This window comes from Salvelinus sp. IW2-2015, linkage group LG30 (genome assembly GCF_002910315.2).
Source record: "Salvelinus sp. IW2-2015 linkage group LG30, ASM291031v2, whole genome shotgun sequence".
Lineage (NCBI taxonomy): Eukaryota > Metazoa > Chordata > Actinopteri > Salmoniformes > Salmonidae > Salvelinus > Salvelinus sp. IW2-2015.
The window spans coordinates 22,488,806-22,516,132 of NC_036869.1; the positions used below are offsets into that span (position 1 = coordinate 22,488,806).

A 27,327-nucleotide genomic window follows, 5' to 3' on the forward strand; every position below is an offset into this window, starting at 1 on the left:
CCGATTTAAGTCAAAACTGTAATTAGGCACTCAGGAACATTCAATGTTGTTTTGGTAAGCAAGCTCCAGTGTATATTTGGCCTTGTGTTTTTAGGTGATTGTCCTGCTGAAAGAACAATTGACAAGCATACCCCTAACATGATGCAGCCACCACCATGCTTGAATATGAAGAGTGGTACTTGTATTCAGGACATAACATTAATTTCTTTGACACTTTTTTGTAGTTTTACTTTAGTGCCTTATTGCGAACAGGATGCATGTTTTGGAATATTTTTTATTCTGTCATTTAGTATTGTGGAGTATCTACAATGTTGTTGATCCATCCTCAGTTTTCTCCTATTATTTAACCTTTATTTTTTATCAAGGCGAGTCATACTGAGAACGCAATGTCCTTTAGAAAATATAAATACAAATGCAAGCAAAAGAAAACAACGGTCATTAAAAACAAAACAACATTTATCAGTAATAGGTCTCGGGGGGCCGGAACATAATTACAATAATTTGTAGACTGCAAATTCATTGCAAGAATACAAACAGATATAATATTTGACAAAAAAGTGATAATTTTCAAACATTGCTTACATTTGTATACGATCACGTGTCTCTCTATTACGTGTGTGAATACTTGGGAACAGATTTCCAAGAATTCAAATGATATTTTTTGGGTCAAACATGAATTAAATATATATATTTTATTTATGTTCAGAAAACTTGGGGGCAAGTTTGAAAAGTTTACACCACTTCTTGTTAACAACATATAATTTTGGAAAGTCGGTTTGACAGACAGATTATTTCACTTACAATTCATGTATCACAATTCAGTGGGTCAGAAGTTTAACATACACTAATTGACTGTGCCTTTAAACAGCGCGGAAAATTCAGAAAATTATGTCATGGACAATGACCACAAGAATACTTCCAAAGTTGTGGCGAAATGGCTTAAGGACAACAAAGTCAAGGTATTGAGTGGCCTCACAAAGCCTGACCTCAATCCTATAGAAAATTTGTGGGCAGAACTGAAAAAGCAATGTGCGAGCAAGGAGGCCTACAAACCAGACTGTTACACCAGCTCTGTCAGGAGGAATGGGCCAAAATTCACCCAACTTATTGTGGGAAGCTTGTGGAAGGCTACCTGAAACGTTTGACCCAAGTTAAACAATTTTAAGGCAATGCTACCAAATACTAACTGAGTGTATGTAAACTTCTGACCCACTGGGAATGTGATGGAAAAAGTAAAATCTGAAATCAATCATTCTCTCTACTATTATTCTGACATTTCACATACTTAAAATAAAGTGGTGATCCTAACTGACTTAAGACAGGGAATTTGTACTAGGATTAAATGTCAGGAATTGTGAAAAACTGAGTTTAAATGTATTTGGCTAAGGTGTATGTAAACGGTAAGGGAATTTCATCATGGGTCCCTGATCTGTACACAGAAATGCATAAGTATGGAAATGAATGTCCTTCTCTTCATGGTGATGTATCCTAAATAGGTACACAAAGGTAAAAATATGAAATATCCTCCTTTGCATATTTGGGTATTATTCTACACACTGGCTATTATTTTAATGAGATCTGCCACCAAACAAGACCAAGTTTGGTTGGTCCGGACCAAGCCAAATCTGAACCTAGCATTGACAACTGTATTTCACAAATTTGGACATCACAAAGTACAGCTCAGTAGAGTAGAGTGCAGCACAGAACAATAAAGTAGAGTTCAGTATAGTCAAGTAGAGTATATTTCAGTATAGTACAGTACTTTATACTGTATTGTAGATCACTCAACTCTAGTGTGATCTACTATGTCCTGAAGTCTACTTCACTCTATTCTACTTTACTGTACTCCACTGTAATGTACTGTACTATGCTGTCCAAACTTGTGAAACATAGACGTCTATGATTGGTTCCTAACCGGACCAAATCTGAACCAATCATGGACGACTATGTTTGGGACAAATTAAGTCTGGTCCAAAGGTCTGGACGATGTAATCAAGGCTTGTTCGGAACGGACCAAAAAAACTATATGTGTGGATGTTGAAATCAAGGCCAGGACTGACTGACCAAATTTCAGTCGGTGCTCAGTGGGTGAGAATGCTGCTTACAGTAGAATGGAAAGAGAGGGGGCTCATGGGTAGGTGTCAGTAAGAGCCGGGAGAGGTGACATCAATTGGAGAGAGAGAGAAGAGAGGGGGGGGTGTTGTCCAGACTTTTCACACTATTGCTTTGACCAGGGCTGGATTAATGCAGGGAGTTAAAAAAAGTAAGATAGAAAAGGTGTGTGTGTGTTTATATACTGTATGTATGTATGTATATATATATATATATATATATACACTGCATGACCAAATGTATGTGGACACCTGCTCGTCGAACATTTCATTCCAAAATCATGGGCATTCAAATGGAGTTGGTCCCCCATTTGCTGTTATAACCGCCTCCACTCTTCTGGGATGACCTTCCACTAGATGTTGGCACATTGCTGCGGGGTACTGCTTCCATTCAGCCACAAGAGCATTAGTGAGGTCAGGCACTGATGTTGGCCAATTAGACCGGGCTTGCAGTCAGTGTTCCAATTCATCCCAAAGGTGTTAGATGGGGTTGAGGTCAGGGCTCTGTGCAGGCCAGTCCAGTTCTTCCACACCGACAAACCATTTCTGTATGGACCTCGCTTTGTGCACGGGGGCATTGTCATATTGAAACAGGAAAGGGCCTTTTCCAAACTGTTGCCACAAAGTTGGAAACACAGAATCATCTATGTCAATGTATGTTGTAGCGTTCAGATTGCCCTTCACTGGAACCATGATAAACAACCCCAGACCATTATTCCTAGTCCGTCGGATCATCAGATGGTGAAGCGTGATTCACAACTCCAGAGAACGTGTTTCCACTGCTCCAGTCCAATGGCGGCGAGCTCGGCCATGGAAACCCATTTCCTGAAGCTCCCAATGAACACTTTTTGTGCTGATGTTGCTTCCAGACCCATTTTGGAACTTGGTAGTGATCCTCTGTAGCAGCACAAGAAGTGTTCGTCGGGAGCTTCATGAAATGGGTTTCCATGGCCGAGCTCGCCGCCWTTGGACTGAAGACTGTTGGAAAAGCATTCCAGGTGAAGCTGGTTGAGAGAATGCCAGGCGTGTGGAAAGCTGTCATCAAGGCAAAAGGTGGCTACTTTGAAGAATCTCAAATATATTTATGTCTTCACTATTATTCTACAATGTAGAACATTTTAAAAATAAAGAAAAACCCTTGAATGAGTAGGTGCGCCCAAACTTTTGACTGGTACTGTATATACAAATGTATGCGGACACCCCCACATACTTTTGTGTGTATATATATATATATATATATATATATATATATATTGTATCATACTAAATGGAGAGTCACAGATGTATATACAGAATAATACGAAATGCTCTGAGACCATGTTGCTTAAAAATACCTTAAGTGTCTGGTAAGGGCTTGGTGTGTTTGGTTTTGGGGGCTCCGTGGTGGCACAGCGGTCTAAGGCACTGCATCTCAGTGCTAGAGGCATCACTACAGACCCAGGTTTGATTCCAGGCTGTATCACAACCGGCTGTGACTGGTCCCATAGCAAGGCGGACACTTAGCCAAGTGTCGTCCGGGATAGGGTTTGGCTGGGGTAGGCGACATTGTAAATAAGAATTTGTTCTTAATTGACTTGCCTAGTTAAAAAAATAAAAATAAAAATAATAAATGAATACAGGGCAAATTGAGTGAGGCATAAACACTTTCTTTATACTTTTATTTATTTATCTCAAAATATGCAGATAATATAAAGCGTTCTTTAACTATCCTTAATCCGTGATGCATTGTGCTAGAAACAAGCTTTAAAATGCACCTCTGTTGTTTGGTTATGCAACGGACGAGTAGACAGCAGGTGAAGCTTACATTGCGTCGGTCGAGCCTCTGTCTTGGTGGAAAGGTAACTTTTTAAAGTGCCATGATTAATTTCATAAGGATTTCTAATATTTAATTWTTTGCAAAGAGYAACCGTTTCGTTGCAAACAAGAGACTCTGGTTTGACGTTAGAGAAATATGGTAAGAAAGCCTATTTCTCTGTTCATTCTTCCCTGAAACTTCGATTTTCATTATCCACCTTTCTTCTGAAACTTTTTCAGAGTGACATTTTCTCTTGTTTGCAAGATGCTTTTCCCTAATCAACGCATAAATAAATATAAAAAACGAATTTAACAGMGGCATTGGTGATTTTATCGGTGTAATCAGATTGAAAATATTAGGATATGTTATTGACATTGAACTGATTTATATAGCCTACTATTATGTTCTTATCTGCCGACTAATAGCTGAGAAMAAACATATTGCTGATCCCTGCTGTACAATATTCTAGTCTAGCATGGATAGGAAGGGGTTGGCAATTTTTTGTCTCGCTTAGGGCAGCAGAATGTACTGGGCAATTCTGCTACCCATAAAAAATGTTGGTGCACATGCGTGCGCACACAAAGGAGATTCTGTACCGGGAAGAAATTAAATATACTTTTACCCCTGGTTATAACAATCAAACAGATTGGTAAATGAAAAACCTGTAGGCTGTTTGCTTCCCAATTATACAAGAGTAATTGTAATGAGCCTTATTCACAAAAAACAATTGTATTGTGTTAGGATTTATGTTTATGCACTATAGCTAGCATATTGTTTGAAGATGAATATTGTTTTGTTACACACACACACAAACAATACAGATGTGTAGGTGTGTAAAGACTGACCAACATAGAGTGACAGGCCATAAAAGCTGTGGTCAATCTGGAGAGGRGAGGGGTGCATATCTCTAGGCCAACCAGGGCGGTTAGGGCACTGATCAATACCAAATAAGGGACTGTTTGAGTGTAGAATCGGGGGAGACACAAGACGGATCTAATCTACCCAACAACCAGATGTGTACAGAGGAGAGCACTAAGGGACTTGGACAAGTCCGAGTGCCAGCATAGGCTGAGCAAAGTTTAAACYGCGCTCAGCCTCTACTATGATAGGCCAACGGACGAGTTGGAACTAAAGCTGTCATAGTATAAGAACTGCTATTTGAGTAAATTCCACAGTTCTCTGTTTTACCTTGCGCGGTGATACAGCGAACCCGTATATACGAAAATTGCATTTACCATTTATCGCATGAGTGTACTTAAAGTATATTCGGTGACTCTGAATCACATTTTGTCCTGATACCAGATTTGAACTGACSCAAATCTCTTTCAATTGTCATCCAATGGTAGTCGAACTAACGTCATTAGTTATAGGCCTAATAATGATTTATTGGTAAATGAAAAACTGGTAGACTAATAACCGACTTAACAATAACTTTTATTTTCATATTTAGTTTGGAGTTTGTTGTGTTTTGTTAACATTCAAAAGCCACAGTATGATTCTCTTAAGAATAGAATGCCTTAGCTCTCCCAACCTTGTTTGACATGGTTGATGTAACCTCTATCGCTGTTGATCCTCCCACTTCTGATGACACACCCACGTATGCAGTTACCCATACTTGCAAGTGGAAGCCAAGTACCTCTGACTGCAATGTGCAATTCAGGCTGGGCTCAATGTAGGCGGGGTCAAACATTTGACTCCACCCACCTTTTTTTTGTCTGAGGTTTGACGGTCACACACTGAATACAAACACACACGTTTGCGCAAAGCACACGTTGAATACAAACATATTTCATTTTTGAAGATCTTAAGAAATATTATATAAAGTGGTACCAGCAGATGTGTTGTAACACTTYTTGCTTCATGCTATGAGACAAGTTACTGATATTGTTGCAGTGTACAACACTTATGTATATATGTCATGTACTGTTAAAATTGTGTTGATAAATGTTATAACTTATATTATTTCATTGAGCATATATATACAGTTACTACCTATCCTGATTTATAATGCTATTTACTTTCCTCATGAGAATGGAGACAGACTATACCAATATGGACATACTGACAAGCTGAATGTGCTATGTACATTAAGTTATACCAGCTCCAGTAAAGAGATCAGAGACTCAGGTGACTTCAACGTCATCTTTACTGAACAACTTAACACAACTAACAATTGAAACAATTAACACAGCAGACAAAAACAAGGTTTGACCACTCCTCAAAAATGGCTTCACTCTTGCTCCTCAAGAGGCAAAGGCAGTAATGTTCTTGTTGTTCGATGTGGAGGCAGTTGACATCTCAATCTCTCTGGAACATGAATGGTTCCTTGAGAATATTTTCCTCTTCATCCAGGCCATCATACAACCGTAGTTCTTTAAGGATTGTAATATGGTCTTCCCTGTCCATCCCAATCACACTAGGGAGGGAAACAGTGCCTTTAAATGTTTGGAGTTCACGCCACCTTGCTGCCTCTARGGTGTCCCTTAGAAGAACATCTGCTTCCTTGAAGATAAAGGAAGAATAAACATTAAGAGTAGTGCCTCATTGGGTGATCAAGTCAAATTACACCCCACTTTCACAATACCACCATGCAAACAAAAGCCACTATTACTAAAAGGGCTTTTCAGTGAGATCTAGACCTACTCAAGTCATCACAACTATTATATCTTGCCATGCATCAAGCCTTCAACAATACACACAGTAGACTACATAACCAGTTCACAGCTCACCGTGCATTTTGTTTTCAGTATCGTCTAGAAAGAAAACTGATGTGTATACAAGAATGCACCTTACTTTAGCTAATAGCCTATACAGTACCTGATCCTGCAGAGCTGGATGCTGATGTGACATGCTGTGACTTCTTGGGGGGGACATCTTCTACATCATGCTGAAATATATTGGGGGGGGGTTAAGTCTTTAAAAACATTGGTTTAAGACTATACCACTCATCATGACACCTACCTGTAGTGTGTTTTGTTTTCGCCACCTTTTTCGATCTTTCAACCTCTCTTCTTCAGACCTTAGTGAGGGAATGACATACATTCAATATGAACATATATTCAGGTCAGTCTGGCTACAGTAAAACAAGTGATTTTAAGGATGCAAATGAAACGTTTTTATAATGTTCAAGACTTACGGCATGGGAAAGTTCTGCAGGAGAACTAGGCGCCACCATGGCCTAATTTGCTGCATGTCTTCCTTTGAAAAAGAAAATCACACAATCGGATGGGTATCCCAAAAACATTACATCCACTAGTGATGAGAAATTTCATAATTTATACATACCTCAGTGAAATCACACTGTGCTTCCATTGCAATGTACAGAGCGTACTGTAAGTTAAAGAGTAGGTTGTTAAGTTTGATAGTTATGATCAATAATGATAACAGTAAATAATAATAATACCCCCCCCCCCCAGGAATATATTTCAGGATGTAGAAGACGCGCTTTCCTTGGACACTGCTTCAAAGCAATGTGTATGCTTTCTTCGTAAATGTGTCTTGAAGTTTTTCTTATTTAACTTCAGTTTGCAGTGTGGACAGGTTACAATGACTTTTCTTGACTTGCCATGTATGTTGGGACCAGGTGATTTCATTATTGTATATACAMTATGTGTAGGCTGTGTAGACTCGCTATGTGTAACTAAGGGAATGGCTTCAACAATACACATTTAGAGCCAGCCAAACACAACAAGGYATACATTGAATAAACACATAAAATCAACGATCAAATTGATTACATAACTACAAACCTAGGCTTACTGCCCAAGTAGGCAAATTTGTCCAAATAAGATTCCCTCATTTAGAGCAATTAGCTACCTCACGTGCAAATGGGCGCAAATTAACCTATGCTAACATCGGTGCGGTAGTTGGTCATATAAAAATGTACCACTGCACTGGTCTAACATGAATATTACAAACTACATTATGCATAATGACAATCACTTACTGCCATGGTTTATATTTTTATCCATGTAGGTCAGGTTCGATTAAGAACTTGGGTGACCTTGAAGGAAACGGGAAGGGTTCAGGTTAAACGCGTTTGACTCCGCCCACATTGAGCCCGGCCCCGAAGTATGMCTCCGCCCACATTGAGCCCGGCCCCGACGTTTGACTCCGCCCACATTGAGCCCTGCCCAGAACTGCACACTGCAGTCGGGGGCTTCTCCGCGCAAGAGACCAAAAATGGTTGCTGCCATCTTGTTTGTTTTCAGTGGGAGGAGGAAGAGGAGGGGTGGAAAAAGTAAACTACAGTACAGCCGCCCCAAAAAATTGGAGCGTAATTGGTGAGTTGATTTACATTTTAAATATACGTTCAACTACTGGAATAAAGCAAATGTTTTGCATGTTAGATTTAAAAAAATGGTATACACAAACCAAAAATCTTATCAGAATACGCGCTCTGTTTTGGAAATGACAGGGGTTGTTGATTACGTCGCACACACTGTTCGGTAACATTAGCTTGCCTAGTATATTAGCTATTTACCTGTTGTACTGTGGGTATTTAGCTAGCTTCACATTTGTTTATTAATCTGGAACGCAATATTGTACCAAAACGTACAAATATGTAACACTGGCGCTCACGTCTCCTGCAAAACCCCCAAAGATAGCTATCGTGGCTGTTGTTGGGCTCGCGCCGAGGCCCCGTTATTATTTTGTATTTTTTTTACAATCTAAACGATTGGCTTCCTAACTCACTTAGTTGTATTCATACTTTTTGATGACAGAGTTAGTTGTGCATTGTTAATAAATATTCGATGTGTTTAATAAGTATCATATGTTGTTAAATTTACAAAACGAACTCTGTGTCGGTATCAACACAAATCCTCCCCCTCCCACATGGAGGGTACCAAAAGATCAGGACAATGCCCAGATTGGGCCCCAGTCGCTACTTGTAGCTAGTTAGTTTGACAGATGTAGCGGTAAATTATTCGGTCAGGTAAACGACATTTTTTGTTATTTATTTAATTACTTAATTTAATTTCTGAGTATTCAATCATTGTTGTTCATTAATTTTATTAACATTCATCCACAACGCACTTTCGTCATGCAATATAGTGTGAGAGTGTCGTTGGTCTGCCAGCAGCGGGGACTGATAACACAGTCAAATGTTACTTTGACAGAAATTGGGTAATGAAGTGTAGTATAAAAATGACGGTTAATGCGTGGCAATATAAAATGTATTTCTGAAAGTCCAATCTTTCCTTATTCAATATGACCATCAAAGTGTATTACCTCTTGTGACTGGAAGTTTTTTTCTAACAGCAGTCTCTAACCTTTGTCCCTGCAAGTTGGCGTCCCCGTCCCAGTCCCCCTCCTTAGGTGAGAAGGTGCTGGGTCAATGTTTTACGCCCACTTTGTACTCAGCAAGCGTGGGCCGCTGGCCAAGATCTGGCTAGCGGCCCACTGGGATAAGAAGCTCACCAAGGCTCATGTGTTTGAATGCAACCTGGAGAGCAGTGTGGAGAGCATCATCTGCCCCAAGGTACACAAGCTATTATCCATACAGCGCTTCTATTATGTGTTTCTGTCATGTGCTGCGCTCTCTAGTCTCCACTAGGTTAATGCTCCTCTAAGGGTACTTTGACAGACTAGTGTTGCGTGAACCGGTAGAAGTGGGTAMATTTTCAACTCACTTGCTGTGGGTCAGGGCTTGGTAGATGAGCKTACTAGAGATTTGAAGTGAATTATYTTGCCATARGGGGTAACTGTATTTCTGAACGGTGTTAGATGAAATTAAATTACATTCTTTCTTATTATTTATATTTCCAGGTGAAAATGGCCCTGCGTACGTCGGGTCATCTGCTCCTGGGGGTGGTGAGGATCTACAACAGGAAAGCCAAGTACTTGTTGGCTGACTGTAACGAGGCTTTCATCAAGATCAAGATGGCCTTCAGACCAGGTAATATATTGGCTAGGCGGCTGGACTGGTCCAACATCTTCTTTGTTGATTTACATTCAAGACTCTGAGTTACAGTTTGGCTCAACAGCCATCTTCTTTAAGTCTTAATTTTACTGTTAGTTGGTATATATTGTTGAATGAACTGAAATTGGGGCTCCTGAAAAGAGTCCCAATATGAAACTTGTGAGTGGCACACTGGGCTGCTAGACAGTACTAACATTGTTGGTAGATGTTATGGCTGTGTACTATGTGGGTTTGAGGCTGGCCTGACCCCTGCCTCCATCCCTGTCCTCTCTCAGGTGTGGTGGATCTGCCAGAGGAGAACAGAGARGCTGCCTACAACGCCATCACCATGCCAGAAGAGTTCCACGACTTCGACCAGCCACTACCAGACCTAGAGTGAGTCCTGCATGTCATCAGAGCCCAACAAGTTGAAATRTGTTTTTTGAGATTYGCCATGAAGCTCTGATGAGTGCTGTGTGTCCATTGATGTATATGTTTGCATCAAATTTGATTTGTCACATGAGCCGAATACAAAAGGTGTGTGGACCTTACCGTGAAATGCGTACTTACAAGCCCTTAGCGAACAGTGCAGAGTGATAAAATATTTGTGAAATAAACTAAAGTTMAAAAAGTAACACAATAACGATGCTATATACAGGGGGTACCGGTACTGAGTCAATGTGTGGGGGTACGGGTTAGTCAAGGTAATTGAGGTCATATGTACATGTAGGTAGGGGTAAAGTGACTATGTATAGATAATAAACAGAGTAGTAGCAGCAGCGTAAAAAAAGAGGGTCAATACAAGTAGTCCGGGTGGCCATTTGATTAACTGTTCAGCAGTCTTATGACTTGGGGGTAAAAGCTGTTAAGGAGCCTTTTGGACCCAGACTTGGCGCTCCGGTACCGCTTGCCGTGTGGTAGCAGAAAGAACAGTATGCCAATTTTTAGGGCCTTCCTCTGACACCACCTGGTATAGAGGTCCCTGGATGGCAGAAAGCTTGGCCCCAGTGTTGTATTGGGCTGTACGCGCTACCCTCTGTAGCACCTTGCGGTCGGATGCAGTTCACTTGCCAAACCAGGCGGTGATGCAACCAGTCAGGATGCTTTCGATGGTGCAGCTGTATAACTTTTTGAGGATCTGAGGACCCATGCCAAATCGTTTCAGTCTCCTGCAGGAGTTCTGTATGCTCTTACTGGTATCAGTTTGCTTGTACCCAGCGCACTAGGTGTTTCTTTGCTCAGTGGTAGTGATTTATGTTGTATTTGCAGTGACATCGACGTAACCAAGCAGTTCACATTGAACCAGAGTCGAGTGGAAGAGATCACCATGAGGGAGGAGGTGGGCAACCTGAACCTGCTGCAGGAGAATGACTTCGGTATGTAGCCAGGCCTCCCAGTCCAATACTTTCACCATCTCACTCCTCGAACTAAACCATGGCTGCATCTCAATAGTCTGTAGTTGCTTCCTTTTTCATCTCCTTCACCTCATCTGCACTGATATGGATAGGTGATAGCAAATGCTTGGTAGTGGTCTACCATGTTTTCACCATAGTTTCATATCCAGGCAGATTATTGAAATGCACCCATAAATGCATCCATACTCCAGCCTATTCCATCCTATTCCAAGCTTCCTAGTGTGACAAAGCCCGCCACTCATTACTGCTGTATATACACATTCCGAAAACTCATTCTAACATATTCAGTGTTTTCTCCCCTCCAGCTGACTTTGGGATGGATGACCGGGAGATGATGCGKGARGAGAGTGCCTTCGAGGTGGACATCATCCACGGYGCRTCAGCCTCYAACCTGCTCCTAGACCCAGAGACCTCAGAGGCCCAGATCACAGACAAGTCCAACCACCTGGAGTACGACGACCAGTACAAAGATGACTTCGGAGAGGACCCCATGGCTGACAGCGAAGGAGGCATGCTGGGTAARAAGGATGGAAGGATAACCTGGGTTGGGGCTATGACCAAATTCTTTCTTTCCTTGTCTCCTTGGGTGCRTTTCAATAATATCTCCTTCCTCCTGAAGTGTGCACAGGTGTGGGAGGAAGGAGATGTAAATGGGACATAGCCCATGCCTTCTCCATGACTAATGTGGCCAATTGATTGTTTACATAATGATTGTATCTGGTGTAAAAACCCTGTGGCTTGATTCAATCTGTAGYGCTGAAGAGCTGCGCTACATACAGMGCCATAGAAATGTAAAGACAATGTTCCCGTGTCGTCGGAGACTGCATTCATGGTAAAGGCTTCTGTCATGAATTCAGTTCGAGCTGGCGCCTAGCTGAACTCGGCTAGACAAACCGAACGAGTGTGCTTGCACACTCCCTTAATAGACCTTAGTGCCAATAGTACTGTTCGTTCATCTTGAGATACCGTAGCCAGATCTAATCTAAGATAACTCGAGAAATCTGTCATTTATTTAAACTTTTTTGCAGAAGATCTTAGTCGCACAATTCACATCTAACTAAGATGCAGTATTTCTCAAGTGAAAATGATTAGTCTCTCGTTGAATTACAAAACACTTAATTAAAGAGTCCTTCTGTTCAAATCAAATTTTACTGGTCATATACACATGGTTAGCAGATGTTATTGCAGTGTTGCGAATGCTTGTGCTTCTAGTTCCGACAGTGCAGCAATATCTAACAAGTAATCTAACAATTCCACAACAACTACCTAATAACACACAAACCTAAGTAAAGGGATGGAATAACATCCAAGCGGCATAGGCAAGATGCAATAGATGGTATAAAATACAGTATATACATAAGGGATGAGTAATGCAAGACATGTAAACATCATGTCATGGACATGCCATGTCATGTCATGGACAACAACCTCGGGTGTTGTTGTCCATGATGATCTTTTTAGCCTTCCTGTGACATCGGGTGCTGTAGGTGTCCTGGCGGGCCAAGGTAGTTTGCCCCCGGTGATGCGTTGTGCAGACCGCACCACCCTCTGGAGAGCCTTGCGGTTGTGGGTGGTGCAGTTGCCATACCAGGCGGTGATACAGCCCGACAGGATGCTCTCAATKGTGCMTCTGTAAAGGTTTTAGGTGACAAGCCAAATTTCTTCAGCSTCCTGAGGTTGAGGCGGTGCTGTTGCGCATTCTTCACCACACTGTCTGTGTGGGTGGACCATTTCAGTTTGTCCGTGATGTGTACGCCGAGGAACTTAAAACTTTCCACCTTCTCCACTGCTGTCCCTTTGATGTGGATAGGGGAGTGCTCCCTTTGCTGTTTCCCTAAGTCCACGATCATCTCCTTTGTTTTGTTGACGTTGAGTGAGAGGTTGTTATCCTGTCACCACACTCCCAGGGCCCTCACCTCCTTCCTGTAGGCTGTCTCGTCGTCGTTGGTGATCAAGCCTACTAATGTTATGTTGTCTGCAACCTTGATCAAGTTGGAGGCGTGCATGGCCACGCAGTCATGGGTGAACAGGGAGTACAGGAGGGGGCTGAGCATGATGTTGTTTCCTACCTTCACCACCTAGGGGCGGCCCGTCAGGATGTCCAGGACCCAATCGCACAGGGTKGGGTTGAGACCCAGGGCCTCAAAGTTCAAAGTTAATGATGAGCTTGGAGGGTACTATGGTGTTGAATGCTGAGCTGTAGTCAATGAACAGCATTCTTACATAGCTATTCCCCTTGTCCAGATGGGATAGGGCAGTGTGATGGCGATTGCATCGCCTGTGGACMTATTAGGGCRGTATGCAAATTGGAGTGGGTCTAGTGTGGCGGTGATATGATCCTTGACTAGTCTCTCAAAGCACTTCACGATGACAGAAGTGAGTGCTACGGGGCGATAGTCATTTAGTACCGTTACCTTTGCCTTCTTGGGAACAGGAACAATGGTGGCCATCTTGAATCATGTGGGGACAGTAGACTGGGATAGGGAGAGATTGAATATGTCCTTAAACACTCCAGCCAGCTGGTCTGAGCATGCTCTGAGGACGTGGCTAGGGATGCCGTCTGGGCCGGCAGCCTTGCGAGGGTTAATACGTTTAAATGTCTTACTCACGTCGGCCACGGAGAAGGAGAGCCCACAGTCCTTGGTGGCACTGTGTGGTCCTCAAAGCGGGCAAATAAGGTGTTTAGTTTGTCTGGAAGCAAGACGTCGGTGTCCGTGATGTGGCTGATTTTCTTTTTGTAGTCCGTGATTGTCTGTAGAACCTGCCACTTAGGTCTTGTCTGAGCCGTTGAATTGCTGTTGACCAGTGACCAATGAATAGTTGTAGACTTCGGCTACCGACTTGCCTCAAGACATTTTTGTGTGTGCGCGAACAGCCCCAAAATAAAACTTGCCGATGGCCAGGACAAACAAAAACGTCACAAAATGTAGTCAGAATATATGCACCAACTGTTCCGGACTATTTCAGATGGGAAGCATGCGGACGCCTTAAATGCTGCATGTCAGCGCAATCAAAAATTACGTTTACATTTCAATCGTGCAATAACTTCAGCGATACAGATTGAATCGAAAAACAAAACTTAAGAATGGGAAGCATAGAAATAGCACACCTAGAACATATATACTTTTAAAGACTTGTTTTCATTGAATCACAGATCTATAACTCAAATTTCTATGTGAATTTGGTCAGTTTGCCCAAAAAGTTACATATTGCAGCTTTAATTCCTGCTGAGCATTGCCAATTTCCTGCCTGTTTCTAGTTGACAAGCTCCTAAGTAACAAGGATGGGGGTGGCATTTTCGATGACCCTCCCGCCATCACCGAGAGCGTGTTGAGGCTGCAGGAACACGATGTCGAAGATGACTTTGATGCCCTCTCACGTAAGTTGCAACACTTACCATATGCTGAACCAACATGGTCTTAGCCAACTCTTTTGTATTAGTTATTGTATGTTTTTATATTTTTCTATATGTTGTGTGTATAGCGGGAGGTCACGACAGCCCAGACTCAGGCCCAGCAGAGCCCCTGCCCGCCATGCAGGACCAGACAGAGCAGACCACGCTGGTACACAACGAGGAGGAGGCTTTCGCCCTGGAGCCCATCGACATCACAGGTCAGCCCACAATCTAACAAACCGTTAAATTCTGATAGTCATGTTGTGCTATTATAACAAACCCAAACGGTTATGCATGTCACTACATCACATAGATCTATGCCATAACGTATTCACTTAGTAGCACCACTGCTCTCTTCTTGGAGTTTAGTAGCACACAAAATATCTTCAACACTTGCTTGTTCTTCAAGGCACCCCTACCACCCTGGATCCCACTGCTGCCACCAAATTTCACTATTCACTTAAAAGTTATTTTCTCTTTACTCCTCACAGTGAAGGAAACCAAAGCCAAGAGGAAGAGGAAGCTGATTGTGGACAACCTGAAGGAGCTGGATAGCAAGACCATCCGTGCCCAGCTCAGCGACTACTCTGACATCGTCACCACGCTGGACCTTGCGCCGCCCACCAAGAAGCTGATGATGTGGAAAGAGACGGGAGGTGTGGAGAAGCTCTTCTCTCTGCCAGCACAGCCCCTCTGGAACAGCAGGCTTCTCAAGGTAACCCAGCAACTGGTCTAGTAGTTAGACAAACAAGGGCTGTGTACTGTTATTGTGCTCAGTCCAGCACCTGGCAATGGCTTTTCTGTTTCCCCCCCAGATGTGTGYATGTTAATTCCTAAATCTCTTTCATTAGAGCTTTTCTATTTGTTTCTATTCTCAACAATCAGTTTGTGAGGACATAATGTAGCCACTATTTTTTAGGGGTTTTGTGCATTGTTGTTTCTACCTAGCCTAACACCGACTCTATCGTCTCTCTCTTTCTCCCCCTCTCTTTCTCTTTCTGTAGATGTTCACCCGCACCCTGACCCCCCTGATGCCAGATGAGATGAGGAAGAGGAGGAAGGGAGGTGAGGCAGACAGCCTGGATGAGTTCTTGAAGGACCTGGAGAACCCTGAGGTGCCCAGAGAGGAGGYCATGCAGAGGGACATCATCGGTGAGATACTCCACTCAGTTAACTCACTACCAAATGTCAACAGTGCATTCCTCTACAGTAGATGCCATTATAGGCTAGAGGGCCAACTCTCGGCATGGTTATCACATTAAGACAGAGGCTGGTATTCAAAGTAGATACATTTAAAGTAGTATACACTCAAAGTAGTACTATTGGAATTTCTTCAACACCAGTGGAACAGACAGACTCCCAATCTGACATAAGCCCTTCATCTGATCCTCATCCATAACACTCATGTACTTGTACTCAATACCTTTCTTTGATTACTGCAGTTTAATGTTCTGTTTGTGTGTAAATGCGCTCCAGACCAGACTATCCTGGAGGAGCCCAGTGTACTGCAGGCATCGGCCATGGAGGGCAGCAGGACCACCCTGGACGAGTCAGTCATGCCCCCACCCTCCTCCATGCACGGCCAGAAACGCAAGGCCCAGGACACAGAGCCAGCCTTGCCCGTGAGTGTCTCATTCCTCCTCTCTTCGCTCAAGCCCTGTTTAACTATGGCTAGGGAAACTTTCAAAGGCAGTTTGTCAAGCATATAAGGCTTGTTGGGGTTTGATATTGTATCCACTGGGAGATCTCATTAGTTTTTTGAAAGTAGATAGTAGAAGTTTGACCTGCTTCTATCTTTTGCCCATACTCAACCCCCTACTCAATCACTCAAACATTCTTATTCTCTCTCCATCCAGATGGGTACACTGGAACAGGCTGCCAACCATTCAGGTGTGTCCCAGCAATTGGACATGACGGTGGAGCTGCCCCCTGAGGACAGCACCAACCTCAGCCAGTTCCCCGAGCTGGACCTGATAGGGGAGAAAAAGGACAAGAAGGAAGGAGAGGACGACTCAGACGAGGAGGTGAGATGGAGACAAAGATGTGCCAGTGGTCACCGCCAACCCTGGTTCTGGAGAGCTACAGGGTGTGCAGACTTGTGTTCCAAGTAAGAACTAAACAGCTGATGGAATTGTGTGTGTTAGTGCAGGACTGGAAGAAAATCCTACACACAATGTTGCTCTCTTGGACCATGGCTGGTGACCACTGATCTATTCTGTCTTAGCTTCYTTTGGAAGCTAAATGTGTACAGGGACTTCAGAAAGTATTCACACCCCTTGACGTTTTCCACATTTTGTTGTGTTACAGCCTGAATTTAAAATAGATATTATAATTGTTTTGTATTTTACCCACCTTTTCTCCCCAATGTATGATCTTGTCTTATCGCTGCAACTCCCCAATGGGCTTGGGAGAGGTGACGATTGAGTCATGCGTCCTCCGAAACATGACCCGCCAAATCGTGCTTCTTAACACCCACCCACTCAACCCCGAAGCCAGCTGCACCAATGTGTCGGAGGAAACATCGCTCAACTGACTGAAGTCAGAATGCAGGTGCCCGGCTCGCCACAAGGAGTCACTAGAGCGCTATGAGCCAAGTAAAGCCTACGATTCAGTGCCTTAAACTTTTGCGCCACCCGGGAAGCCAGTAGATATTTTATTTTTTTACAAATATTATCACTGGCCTACACACAATACCCCATAATGTCAAAGTGGAATTATGTTTTCTATTTATTTTACAAATTACTTAAAGTAAAAGCTGTAATGTCTTGAGTCAATTAGTATTTAATCCCTTTGTTATGGCAAGCCTAAATAAGTTCAGGAGTAAAAATTTGCCTAACAAGTCACATAAGTTGCATGGACTCACTCTGTGTGCAATAATAGTGTTTATCATGATTTTTAAACGACTGCCTTATCCCTACCCCACACATAAAATGATCTGTAAGGTCCCTCAGTCGAGCAGTACATTTCAAACACAGATTCAACCACAAAGACTCAGGGAGGTTTTCCATGGCTCGCAAAGAAGGGCACCTATTCAAATTAAATCTTTTGTCACATACACATGTTTAGCAGATGTTATTGCGGGTGTAGCGAAATGCTTGCGTTTCTAGCTCCAACAGTGCAGTAATATCTATCAAGTAATATCTAACAATTTCACAACAATAAATACAATACACACTAATCTAAAGAAATGGAATTAAGAATATATATATATCTGGGCGAGCAATGTCAGAGCGGCATAGACCGTAGAATAGTATAGAATACAGTATATACATATGAGATGAGTAATGCAAAATATGTAAACAGTATTAAAGTGGCCAGTGATTTCAAGTCTATGTATATAGGGCAGCAGGTAGTGATGGCAGATGAGTGAATGTAAAATAAACCAGACATTGAATAGCCCTTTGAGCAAGTTACTAATTACACTTTGGATGGTGTATCAATACACCCAGTCACTACAAAGCTACAGGCGTCATTCCTAACTCAGTTGCCGGGGAGGGAGGAAACCGCTCAGGGATTTGGGTCATTGTCCTGTTGTAGGAGGAAATTGGCTCCAATTTAAGCGCCGCCCACAGGGTATGGCATGGCATTGCAAAATGGAGTGATAGCCTTCCTTCTTCAAGATCCCTTTTACCCTGTACAAATCTCCCACTTTACCACCACCAAAGCACCCCAGACAATCACATTGTCGCCATCATGCTTGACAGATGGCGTCAAGCACTCCTCCAGCATCTTTTCATTTTTTCTGTGTCTCAAGAATGTTCTTTGTGATCTGAACACCTCAGACTTAGATTCGTCGTCCATAGTACTTTTTTCCAATCTTCCTCTGTCCAGTGTCTGTGTTCTTTTGCCCATCTTAATCTTTTTATTGGCCAGTCTGAGATATCTCTTTTTCGTTGCAACTATGTCTAGAAGGCCAGCATCCCGGAGTCGCCTCTTCACTGTTGACGTTGAGACTGGTGTTTTGCGGGTACTATTTAATGAAGCTGCCAGTTGAGGACTTGTGAGGCGTCTGTTTCTCAAACTATACACCACTCCTCTTTCTATTCTGGTTAGAGCTAGTTTGCGCTGTTCTGTGAAGGGAGTAGTCAGTGTTGTACGAGATCTTCAGTTTCTTGGCAATTTCTTGCATGGAATAGCCTTCATTTCTCAGAACAAGAATAGACTGACGAGGTTCAGAAGAAAGTTCTTTGTTTCTGGCCATTTTGAGCCTGTAATCGAACCCACAAATGCTGATGCTCCAGATACTCAACTAGTCTAAAGAAGGCCAGTTTTATTGCTTCTTTAATCAGAACAACACCTTTCAGCAGGGCTAACATAATTGCAAAAGGGTTTTCTAATGATCAATTRGCCTTTTAAAATGATAAACTTGGGCCTCCCGAGTGGCACAGTTGTCTAAGGCCACTAGATATTCTGGGTTCGAGTCCAGGCTCTGTCACAGCCGGCCGTGATCAGGAGAACCATGAGGCGGTGCACAATTGGCCCAACGTCGTCCGGGTTAGGGGAGGGTTTGGCTGGCAGGGATGTCCTTGTCCCATCGCGCACTAGCGACTCCTGTGGCGGCCCGGGCGCAGTGCACGCTGACACSGTCGCCAGGTGTACGGTGTTTCCTCTGACACATTGGTGCAGCTGGCTTCTGTGTTAAGTGGACATTGTGTCAAGAAGCAGTGCGGCTTGGTTGGGTTGTGGTTCGGTGGACGCACGTTTCTCGACGTTCGCCTCTCCTGAGTCCGTACGAGAGTTTCAGCAATGAGACAAGCCTGTAACTACCAATTGGATACCACGGAATTGGGGAGAAAAAGGGGTAAAGAAATATAAATAAAATGAAAAACTTTGATTAGCTCACGCAACGTGCCATTGGAACACAGGAGTGATGGTTGCTGATAATGGRCCTCTGTACGAATATGTAGATATTCAGTAAAAAATCTGCCGTTTACAGCTACAATAGTCATTTACAACATTAACAATGTCTACACTGTATTTCCGATCAATTTAATGTTATTTTAACTGACAATTATTTTAATTTTTTTCTAAGTGACCCCAAACATTTGAACAGTAGTGTATATGCAAAAGTATGTGGACACCCCTTCAAGTTAGTGGATTTGACTATTTCAGCCACAGCCATTGCTGACAGGTGCATAAAATCGAGCGCACAGCCATGCAATCTCCATAGGAAAACATTGGCAGTAGAATGGCCCGTACTGAAGAGCTGAGTGACTTTCAACGTGGCACTGTTATAGGATGCCACCTTTCCAACAAGTCAATTTGTTAAATTTCTGCCCTGTTAGAGCTGCTATTCAACTGTAAGTGCTGTTATTGTAAAGTGGAAACGTCTATGAGCAAMAACAACTCAGCCACCAAGTGGTAGGCCACACAAGCTCACAGAACGGGACCGCCAAGTGCTGAAGTGCATAGCGTGTAAAAAATTCTGTCCTCGGTTGCAACACTCACTACCAACTTCCAAACTGCCTTGGGAAGCAACATCAGCACAAGAACTGTTCATCGGGAGCATCGTGAAATGGGTTTCCATGGCCGAGCAGCCGCACACAAGCCTAAGATCACTGTGCGCAATGCCAAGCGTTGGCTGGAGTGGTGTAAAGCTTGCCGCCATTGGACTCTGGAGCAGTGGAAACGCATTCGCTGGAGTGATGAATCCYGCTTCACCATCTGGCAGTCCGATGACGAATCTGTGTTTGGCGAATGCCAAGAGAACGCTACCTGCCCGAAATGCATAGTGCCAACTGTAAAGTTTGGTGGAGGAGGAATAATGGTCTGGAGCTGTTTTTTATGGCTCAGGCTAGGCACCTTAGTTCCAGCAAAAGCCCTTTCCTGTTTCAGCGTGACAGTTCCAGCAAAAGCCCTTTCCTATTTCAGCGTGACAATGCCCCCGTGCACAAAGCGATATAGAAATCGTTTGTCGATCGGTGTGGAAGAACTTGACTGGCCTGCACAGAGCCCTGACCTCAACCCCATCGAACACCTTTGGGATGAATTGGAACTCCGACTGTGAGCCAGGCCTAATCGCCCAACATTGACGATGTAGTGTATTTCATTTTCAATAAAATTGTGTGYAGATGGGTGAGAAATCTATTTTAATAAATGTTGAATTCGGGCTGTAACAAAAAATGTGGAATAAGTAATGGTGTATTATTACTTTCTGAAGGCACTGTAGGCCTAGGAGTACGCAGAAGCATGTCTCTTACTGTGTCTTGCATTGCTTGTACATTGGCTAAAGTGTATTATTTATGTAGAGTTAATGTTATGTGTGTTCCATGAAAGGATGAGGAAGGTCAGGCCGGAGAACAGGACCGAGAGGAGAGGCGGTGGAACAAGAGAACCCAGCAGATGCTCCACGGCCTACAGGTATGTCATAGGCGAGCTTCTACGAGAGCACTGAGAGCTCTACTAGTTGTTGTGACTCACCAAGTGAACCCCAACATTTCTAACCAGAACCGGGTCTTAACCGTGACGTACCTATTCTCTCCCTCCCTTCAACAGAGGTTGATGGCCAAGACGGGGGCCCAGCAAATTAGCCTGCTGGATCTGTGCAGGAACAACAACAAGAAGCAGGCTGCCGCCAAGTTCTACAGCTTTCTGGTTCTGAAGAAGCAGCAGGCGGTGGAGCTCAACCAGACAGAGCACTACAGCGACATCATCGCCACCCCTGGAGCCCGCTTCCACCTAATCTAGACTCGACACTGGCTGCTTTTACTCTAAAACTGTTGTTTTTGTTTGTATAGGATGTTATTTAGTTCTGACACTGTGCATTTTTATATATATATTTTTTTTAACTACACTGAACAAAAATATAAACACAACCGGCAACATTTTCAAATCTATGGATTTCACACGACTGGGCAGGGGCGCAGCCATGGGTGGGCCTGGGAGGGCTTAGGCCTACCCACTGGGGAGCCACGTCCAGCCAATTMGTTTTTCCCCACAAAAGGGCTTTATTATAGACAGAAATACTTCTAAGCACACCCCCCACCCGCAGGTGAAGAAGCCTGGGCTGGCGTGGCTACACCTGGTCTGCGGTTGTGAGGCCGGTTGGAAGTACTGCCAAATTCTCTAAATCGACTTATGGTAGAAAAATGTGTATTGAATTCTCTGGCAACAGCTCTGGTGGACATTCCTGCAGTCAGCATTCCAATTGCACTCTTCCTCAAAACTTGAAACATCTGTGGTGGCATTGTGTTGTGTGACAAAACTGCACATTTTAGGGTGGGCTTTTATTGTCCCCAACACAAGGTGGACCTGTGTAATGACCATGCTGTTTAATCAGTTTATTGATATGCCATGCCTGTCAGGTAGAAATGCTCACTAACAGTGACGTAAACAAATTTGTGCACAGAATTGGAGAGAAATAAGCTTTTTGTGCGTATGGAAAATGTCTGGGAACTCTTTTAGCTCGTGAAACATGGGACCAACATTTTACATGTTGCGTTTATATTTTTGTTCAGTATGTGCTTTTTTGTCTTGGATGTTTTTTTTAAAGGTCAAGTGGCGGTTGGTGGGGGGGGATGAAGTCACTGAATGTCATGATTGGTGGGATTATTTGGCTTTTGTTATCCAATGAAAGCTCTTTATGTTTTGATAGAATGTGAGTGATAATCCAATCATGTGTTGCATTCAGAGGTTCAATTTCCCTCCCATAAAAAAAAAAGTTCTCATGTTTTATACCCTTTAGCTAAAAGAAGCGTGTAGTACTGGGCAAGTTTCTGAAACACAATTGCATACACCAGCAATCTTATCTTAAAGACCAACGGTAGCTTCAAGCGTTCCAATGGGTTAGTTTTTAATTCTGTGTTTACAAGTGCTTGTGTGTCTCTGACTGTACTTTATATTTTCAAATATCTTCAGACATTTAAAATGTCTCCATTGTTGTGGTGATTTGAGGATCATGTAGATTTAAAAAAATAACTACACTTATTGCGTGCTCCATTTTGAAATATACTTTATTCCAATGAATTGCTCCTGAAATTGTATTTTTATGGTATTTCTTGAATAATTACCTTTGTTTTAAGTCACATACTGCGACAATGAAAATACTCGTATCAACTATCTAATGCAGATGTTAATGGTTTGTTCAGAATCAGACTTAGTTAAGGCTGCATCTTTCGCATCATATTTTGAAGCTATCGTCAATTTCATCACAATCTCTAAATGTCAAGACAACTCAGCCCAGTGGGTGACAGGAAACTACATTTCATTCAACTTTGATGCAGCTAAATGTCAAGAAATCTCTGGTATATAGAAAACTTTAATTTGGTTTTCATTCATCTAAAAGTTTTGATGGAAACTTCCATAGGTGTTTAGACCCGTTGCGACGGTCATTCTTCGATAGCTTGAATACGCTATTGCTCGTCTTATGGTTCATAGCTGCAGAGGACAAGTAGATTTATAGTTTTTGGACCGTCCTTTACAACAAATGCATTGTTTTGATATTCACGCACTCCCTCTGACATTGTWTATGATGTAATGTTTCAGTGCATCCCTTTTAAACTATGTGCCAGTAAACTTGCATCTTGTAGATACTGTTGCTAAAATGTGTTYTTACTCAGATTTTTGATGCCATGCCTGTAGTCCTGAGCCCCAGCAACTGATGTAAGTTTTCTAATAAAATGAATACTGTTAGCAGTTCGTGTCAATGACGATCCTTTTCATAGATGGTTCATTGAGCCAGCGAACTGGGTATAATGGCTATGGACTTACTATAATAATGACTTAGAATATCAATACCTTCTGATGGTCAAAAACTAGTTTGAGGATACATTTTTAGAAACATGACATCATGAACCGTGACGCAATACAAAGACTGAATTCATTGTGTGCTTCTTCAAAAGATGTTCTCCAGACATTTGAAGTTGGATCTCTTGAATTCCAATGAAATGCCTTTAATCTGGCAAATGTGTTTAGTAAAGATATTWAAAAAAAGAGGTGTACATTTATTATATTTAGCTGTTCAAATTTCAACCTTTGGGAACGGTGGGGGAAAAAAGCTGCTATTTTTACTGCCCTGACAAAACAAGTCTCTTCCCACCACACTAGGGGTTTGGGGGCGGTTTGAGGGATGGACCCTCGCCTCCCTCTGGCTTGCTGCGTTTCCTTTGACGGTTCCGTTTCTTCTTCTCACCCTCAGTCTTAAGAGGCTGCGTCGGTGGCTGTTTTTTCTTCTTCTTTAGGCAGCTGAGCGGGTTGGGATTGGAGATTTTCCTCTTACGCTTCTTGCCTCGGCGCTCTCCATCCTGCCCGATCCCCTGCACCTCCTTCAGGCTGTTGATGCTCTGCTGCTGGGCTGGGGTGACCATCTCTCCCAGAGCCACAGCCTCCACATGGTTAACCGAGCATTGGCTGGGCTTGTCCAACACTATGGTGTTGGAGATGATATACATAAGAGGCACGCCTGGGATCTTATTCAGGCCTGCTGTCAGCTCTTGGTCCTAGAAATTAAACATCCGACAGGAAGAGGTGAATCAATGCATTTGGTCTAGACTGGATGCATGCAGTTAGGTGGGCGGCACTATTGGTTGTTGATCCTGAGGTGACAAGCGTTGCTAACGCATGCCAAAACTTACAACGCCTAGATACGTGAAATACCTATCAGCTAACCACATGGCCGTGTTCCCCTGCTCAGACGTTGCATGCATCAATCAATGGTTGCATACCACATCATCAAGGGCACCATATTGCTATAACATATGATCTGGTTCTTCTATGTACCTAGGCAAGTCAGTTAAGAACAAATTTCTTATTTACAATGACTGTCTGCCCTGGCCAAACCCGGATGAAGCTGGGCCAATTGTGCGCCACCCTATGGGACTCCCAATCATGGCTGGGTGTGATACAGTCTGGAATCGAACCAGGGACTGTAGTGCCTTAGACCGCTGCGCCACTCGGGAGCTGATACGTGTGGTTAGCTGATACCTATCCAGGTGTTGTAAGATCTGGCATGCATCAGCAATGTCTAAGCAGAGGAACATGACCCCCTGTTACAGCAATTTGGCAGTCAATGATGTGGCATGCAACCATCGGTTGATGCATGCAAGGTCTGAGCAGGGAAACAGGACCATTGATTGACCCAGGTAAGTAAAGGTATGACATAACACTTACCTGTGTGGCAACAAAGTAGTGGTGTGGATTAGTCACTTCCAGCATGGAGAGCAGACACTCTGACGCAGAGACGGGGTTCTTGAAATGCTTGCAGTTCCTAACCTGATACCGCTGCAGGATGAGTTTGGCACCATAGAGGTCTTTCAGTGATTCAAGTTCCTTCAGCGCACAACTGTAGGACATAAGGTTAAAAAAAACGGTCATTGGGTAAAACTCATGACAGTGTGACATTTACTACAACACCAAACTCCACTCACTTTGTAGTACAAAGTTGCACCTCCCCCATGAGGTATTTCGGCATCTGCTCTTTGATTTGAATCTTATTCTTCAGAGCCGCCTGGCAAAACGTCCCGTCGATGAGAATTTGAAAGGGCTCTCTAAAACTGAAGTTGTGTTTGTAGAAATTGATGTTTTTCTTGGCTTTCTTTTGTCGTTTGATCGTCATTGWGACTAGTTCGCTAGCCCAAGAATGTACTAAAAAGAGCTAACGAGCTTGTCTGACAGGATTACTTACTGAAAAATCACACACAAATATCACTCAAATGGACGCAATTGCATTACGTATATTCTGTAAATTTTCSTCAGTATCAGTTTACTAGTACACACGGATTCATAACCAATAAAATCAAGTTACTTGGAAAATATAAACACACGTTTCCTTGGTTGAGTAACAGCTTAATATGTTCGTCTGGAAACAAAAACGTCAGAAGAAAGACTTTTGTTTCTTCTTCTTCTGTGGGTTTTATGGCGGACTACAACCCCAAAAGTTGCATTGTCGCCTCCAACTGGACGGGTTGAAAACCAAAACAAGGTAAAAAGTAAACCCATACGATATAGGGACACTAATTTAATCCACCCAAATAAAAATAGTATATTAACAAAAACAAAACTCCCACTTCTTTCTTCTTTCAAATCTCCCTTCTCAGGCTCCATGTAACTCCTCCGCCGAGAAATCTTTCAGTCCCAGGAACCGCTCCGCTGCATCCAAAATTATATCTACCTTCCTGGACCTTCTCCCCACCTTGGCAGTGCCATTAATCACCATAGCTATAAATGCCACAAAGTCCACCTTCTTAACCTTTAAAATGTCAGTGTCCTGTTGGTGAAAGGCAACCCCTGCAGCCTGCAGTGAAGGCCTATGCAGCACCATGTACTCTCAAGGAGCACCAATCAAACCCTCAACTCTTTTAACAGTTGTTGCATATGACATGCTCTGGACAGCCCTGACTTTGGCCACCTCATTCTCTTTCGCCCTTGTCGGGCAATCAAAAGATGTAGCTTCATGGTTCCCACCACAATTGCAACATGTCACATTTTCCTCACTTTTAAAACACATGATTTGATCTTTTCCACAACTTGGATATCTCGGCTTCTCCCTTCTGCAAACACTTGAAACATGACCAAAAGTTTAACAATGATCACACTGCATTGGTCTTGGGATAAATGCTCTGACTCTGTAGTTTATATACCCCAACTGCACTTGAGTAGGGAGACACTCCATATCAAAAAAACAAAGAAAAGATAGACTCTTCACTTTTTCACCATTCACCACACGAATCATCAGACATGCATCAATCACTCCAGGAATATTTCTAATCTCTTCAAAATCAACTTCCCACAAGTCGCCAGATTTAACCTCCTTAAGGGGTGCCCTGTCCGAAGAGACACACACAACACTTCAAACTTACCAAATCGGGTGAGAAGCGATGCACATTCCTTCTGATCCGCAGAAGCACAAAAATCTAAACAAGCCCGCCTCTCGTGATCCTCACAGCCTTCACTTTACCCAGCACTCTCTCCACCAGTTTGGATATCTCAAATGGTTTCTTCAATATTGGAAATCTGCTCAACTACTCCTCATTACCAAACTGTACTCCTACTAGATACAAAGGGACATTCTCATCACTGTACATGACTTTGCTCCGTTTTCCATTCTTTTGGACAATACTCAAATTCTCCTTGATTCTAGTGCCACTGGATTCAGAATCCACTTCATCGTCCACTTCCGCCTTCTTTTTCCAGCCTGCCCATTTTACCAACTTTTGTTCCTGTCTCAAGTCAGTTCCGTTATGTGCTGTGAAGTACTGCTGATATAAAAAGTTGGTGGAACAGTGGAACAGGCTCCTAACCAACTATTTTGTGTTTTTTCTCTCGCATTGTTTGTAACTTATACATAATGTACATAATGTTGCTGCTACCATCTCTTATGACCGAAAAGAGCTTCTGGATATCAGAACAGCAATTACTCACCTCAAACTGGACAAATATTTTTTATTTAATGAGTCTGACGTGAAGGATATACTGCTTCTCCGAGACCAGGCTCAAATCCCTGTCATTTGCGTGAAAAAAATACAGAAATACAGGGGTGCCTTGTGAGAATTCGTTGGCGAGTGGGTAACCCGCCTCTACCATCTGTTCTTTTGGCCAATGTGCAATCACTGGAAAATAAACGGGATAATCTCCGCTCAAGACTATCCTACCAACGGAACATTCAAAACTGTAATATCTTATGTTTCACCGAGTCGTGGCTGAACCATGACACGGATAATATACAGTTGGCTGGGTTTTCCATGCGTCGGCAGGACAGAACAGCTACGTCTGGT

At 42.9% G+C, this 27,327-nt stretch overlaps 2 protein-coding genes across 2 annotated transcripts; one reads left to right on the forward strand and one right to left on the reverse strand.

Moving 5' to 3' along the window:
• The first annotated feature begins 8,113 nt into the window (after positions 1-8,113).
• Positions 8,114-23,538, forward strand: rad21b (RAD21 cohesin complex component b). The gene is made up of 14 exons (XM_023975315.2): positions 8,114-8,189; positions 9,195-9,388; positions 9,676-9,805; positions 10,105-10,204; positions 11,078-11,184; positions 11,529-11,741; positions 14,483-14,602; positions 14,707-14,835; positions 15,109-15,332; positions 15,622-15,769; positions 16,094-16,239; positions 16,474-16,641; positions 20,894-20,977; positions 21,113-23,538. Exons 2-14 carry the CDS (start codon positions 9,245-9,247, stop codon positions 21,302-21,304), a joined length of 1,905 nt encoding a protein of 634 aa, XP_023831083.1. The 5' UTR covers positions 8,114-8,189; positions 9,195-9,244; the 3' UTR covers positions 21,305-23,538.
• Positions 22,552-25,447, reverse strand: utp23 (UTP23 small subunit processome component). The gene is made up of 3 exons (XM_023975054.2): positions 24,982-25,447; positions 24,725-24,896; positions 22,552-24,054 (listed from the first exon to the last, which is right to left on the reverse strand). The coding sequence occupies exons 1-3, from the start codon at positions 25,167-25,169 to the stop codon at positions 23,659-23,661; spliced, it is 756 nt and encodes a 251-aa protein (XP_023830822.1). The 5' UTR covers positions 25,170-25,447; the 3' UTR covers positions 22,552-23,658.
• Between the last annotated feature and the right edge of the window lie 1,880 nt (positions 25,448-27,327).

Coding starts and splice junctions, on each gene's coding strand:
- utp23 (XM_023975054.2), bottom strand. CDS start 25,169: ATGACGATCAAACGACAAAAGAAAGCCAAGAAAAACATCAATTTCTAC. Junction 24,897..24,981: donor GTGCAACTTTGTACTACAAA/GTGAGTGGAGTT, acceptor TATGTCCTACAG/TTGTGCGCTGAAGGAACTTG. Junction 24,055..24,724: donor ACTACTTTGTTGCCACACAG/GTAAGTGTTATG, acceptor TTTAATTTCTAG/GACCAAGAGCTGACAGCAGG.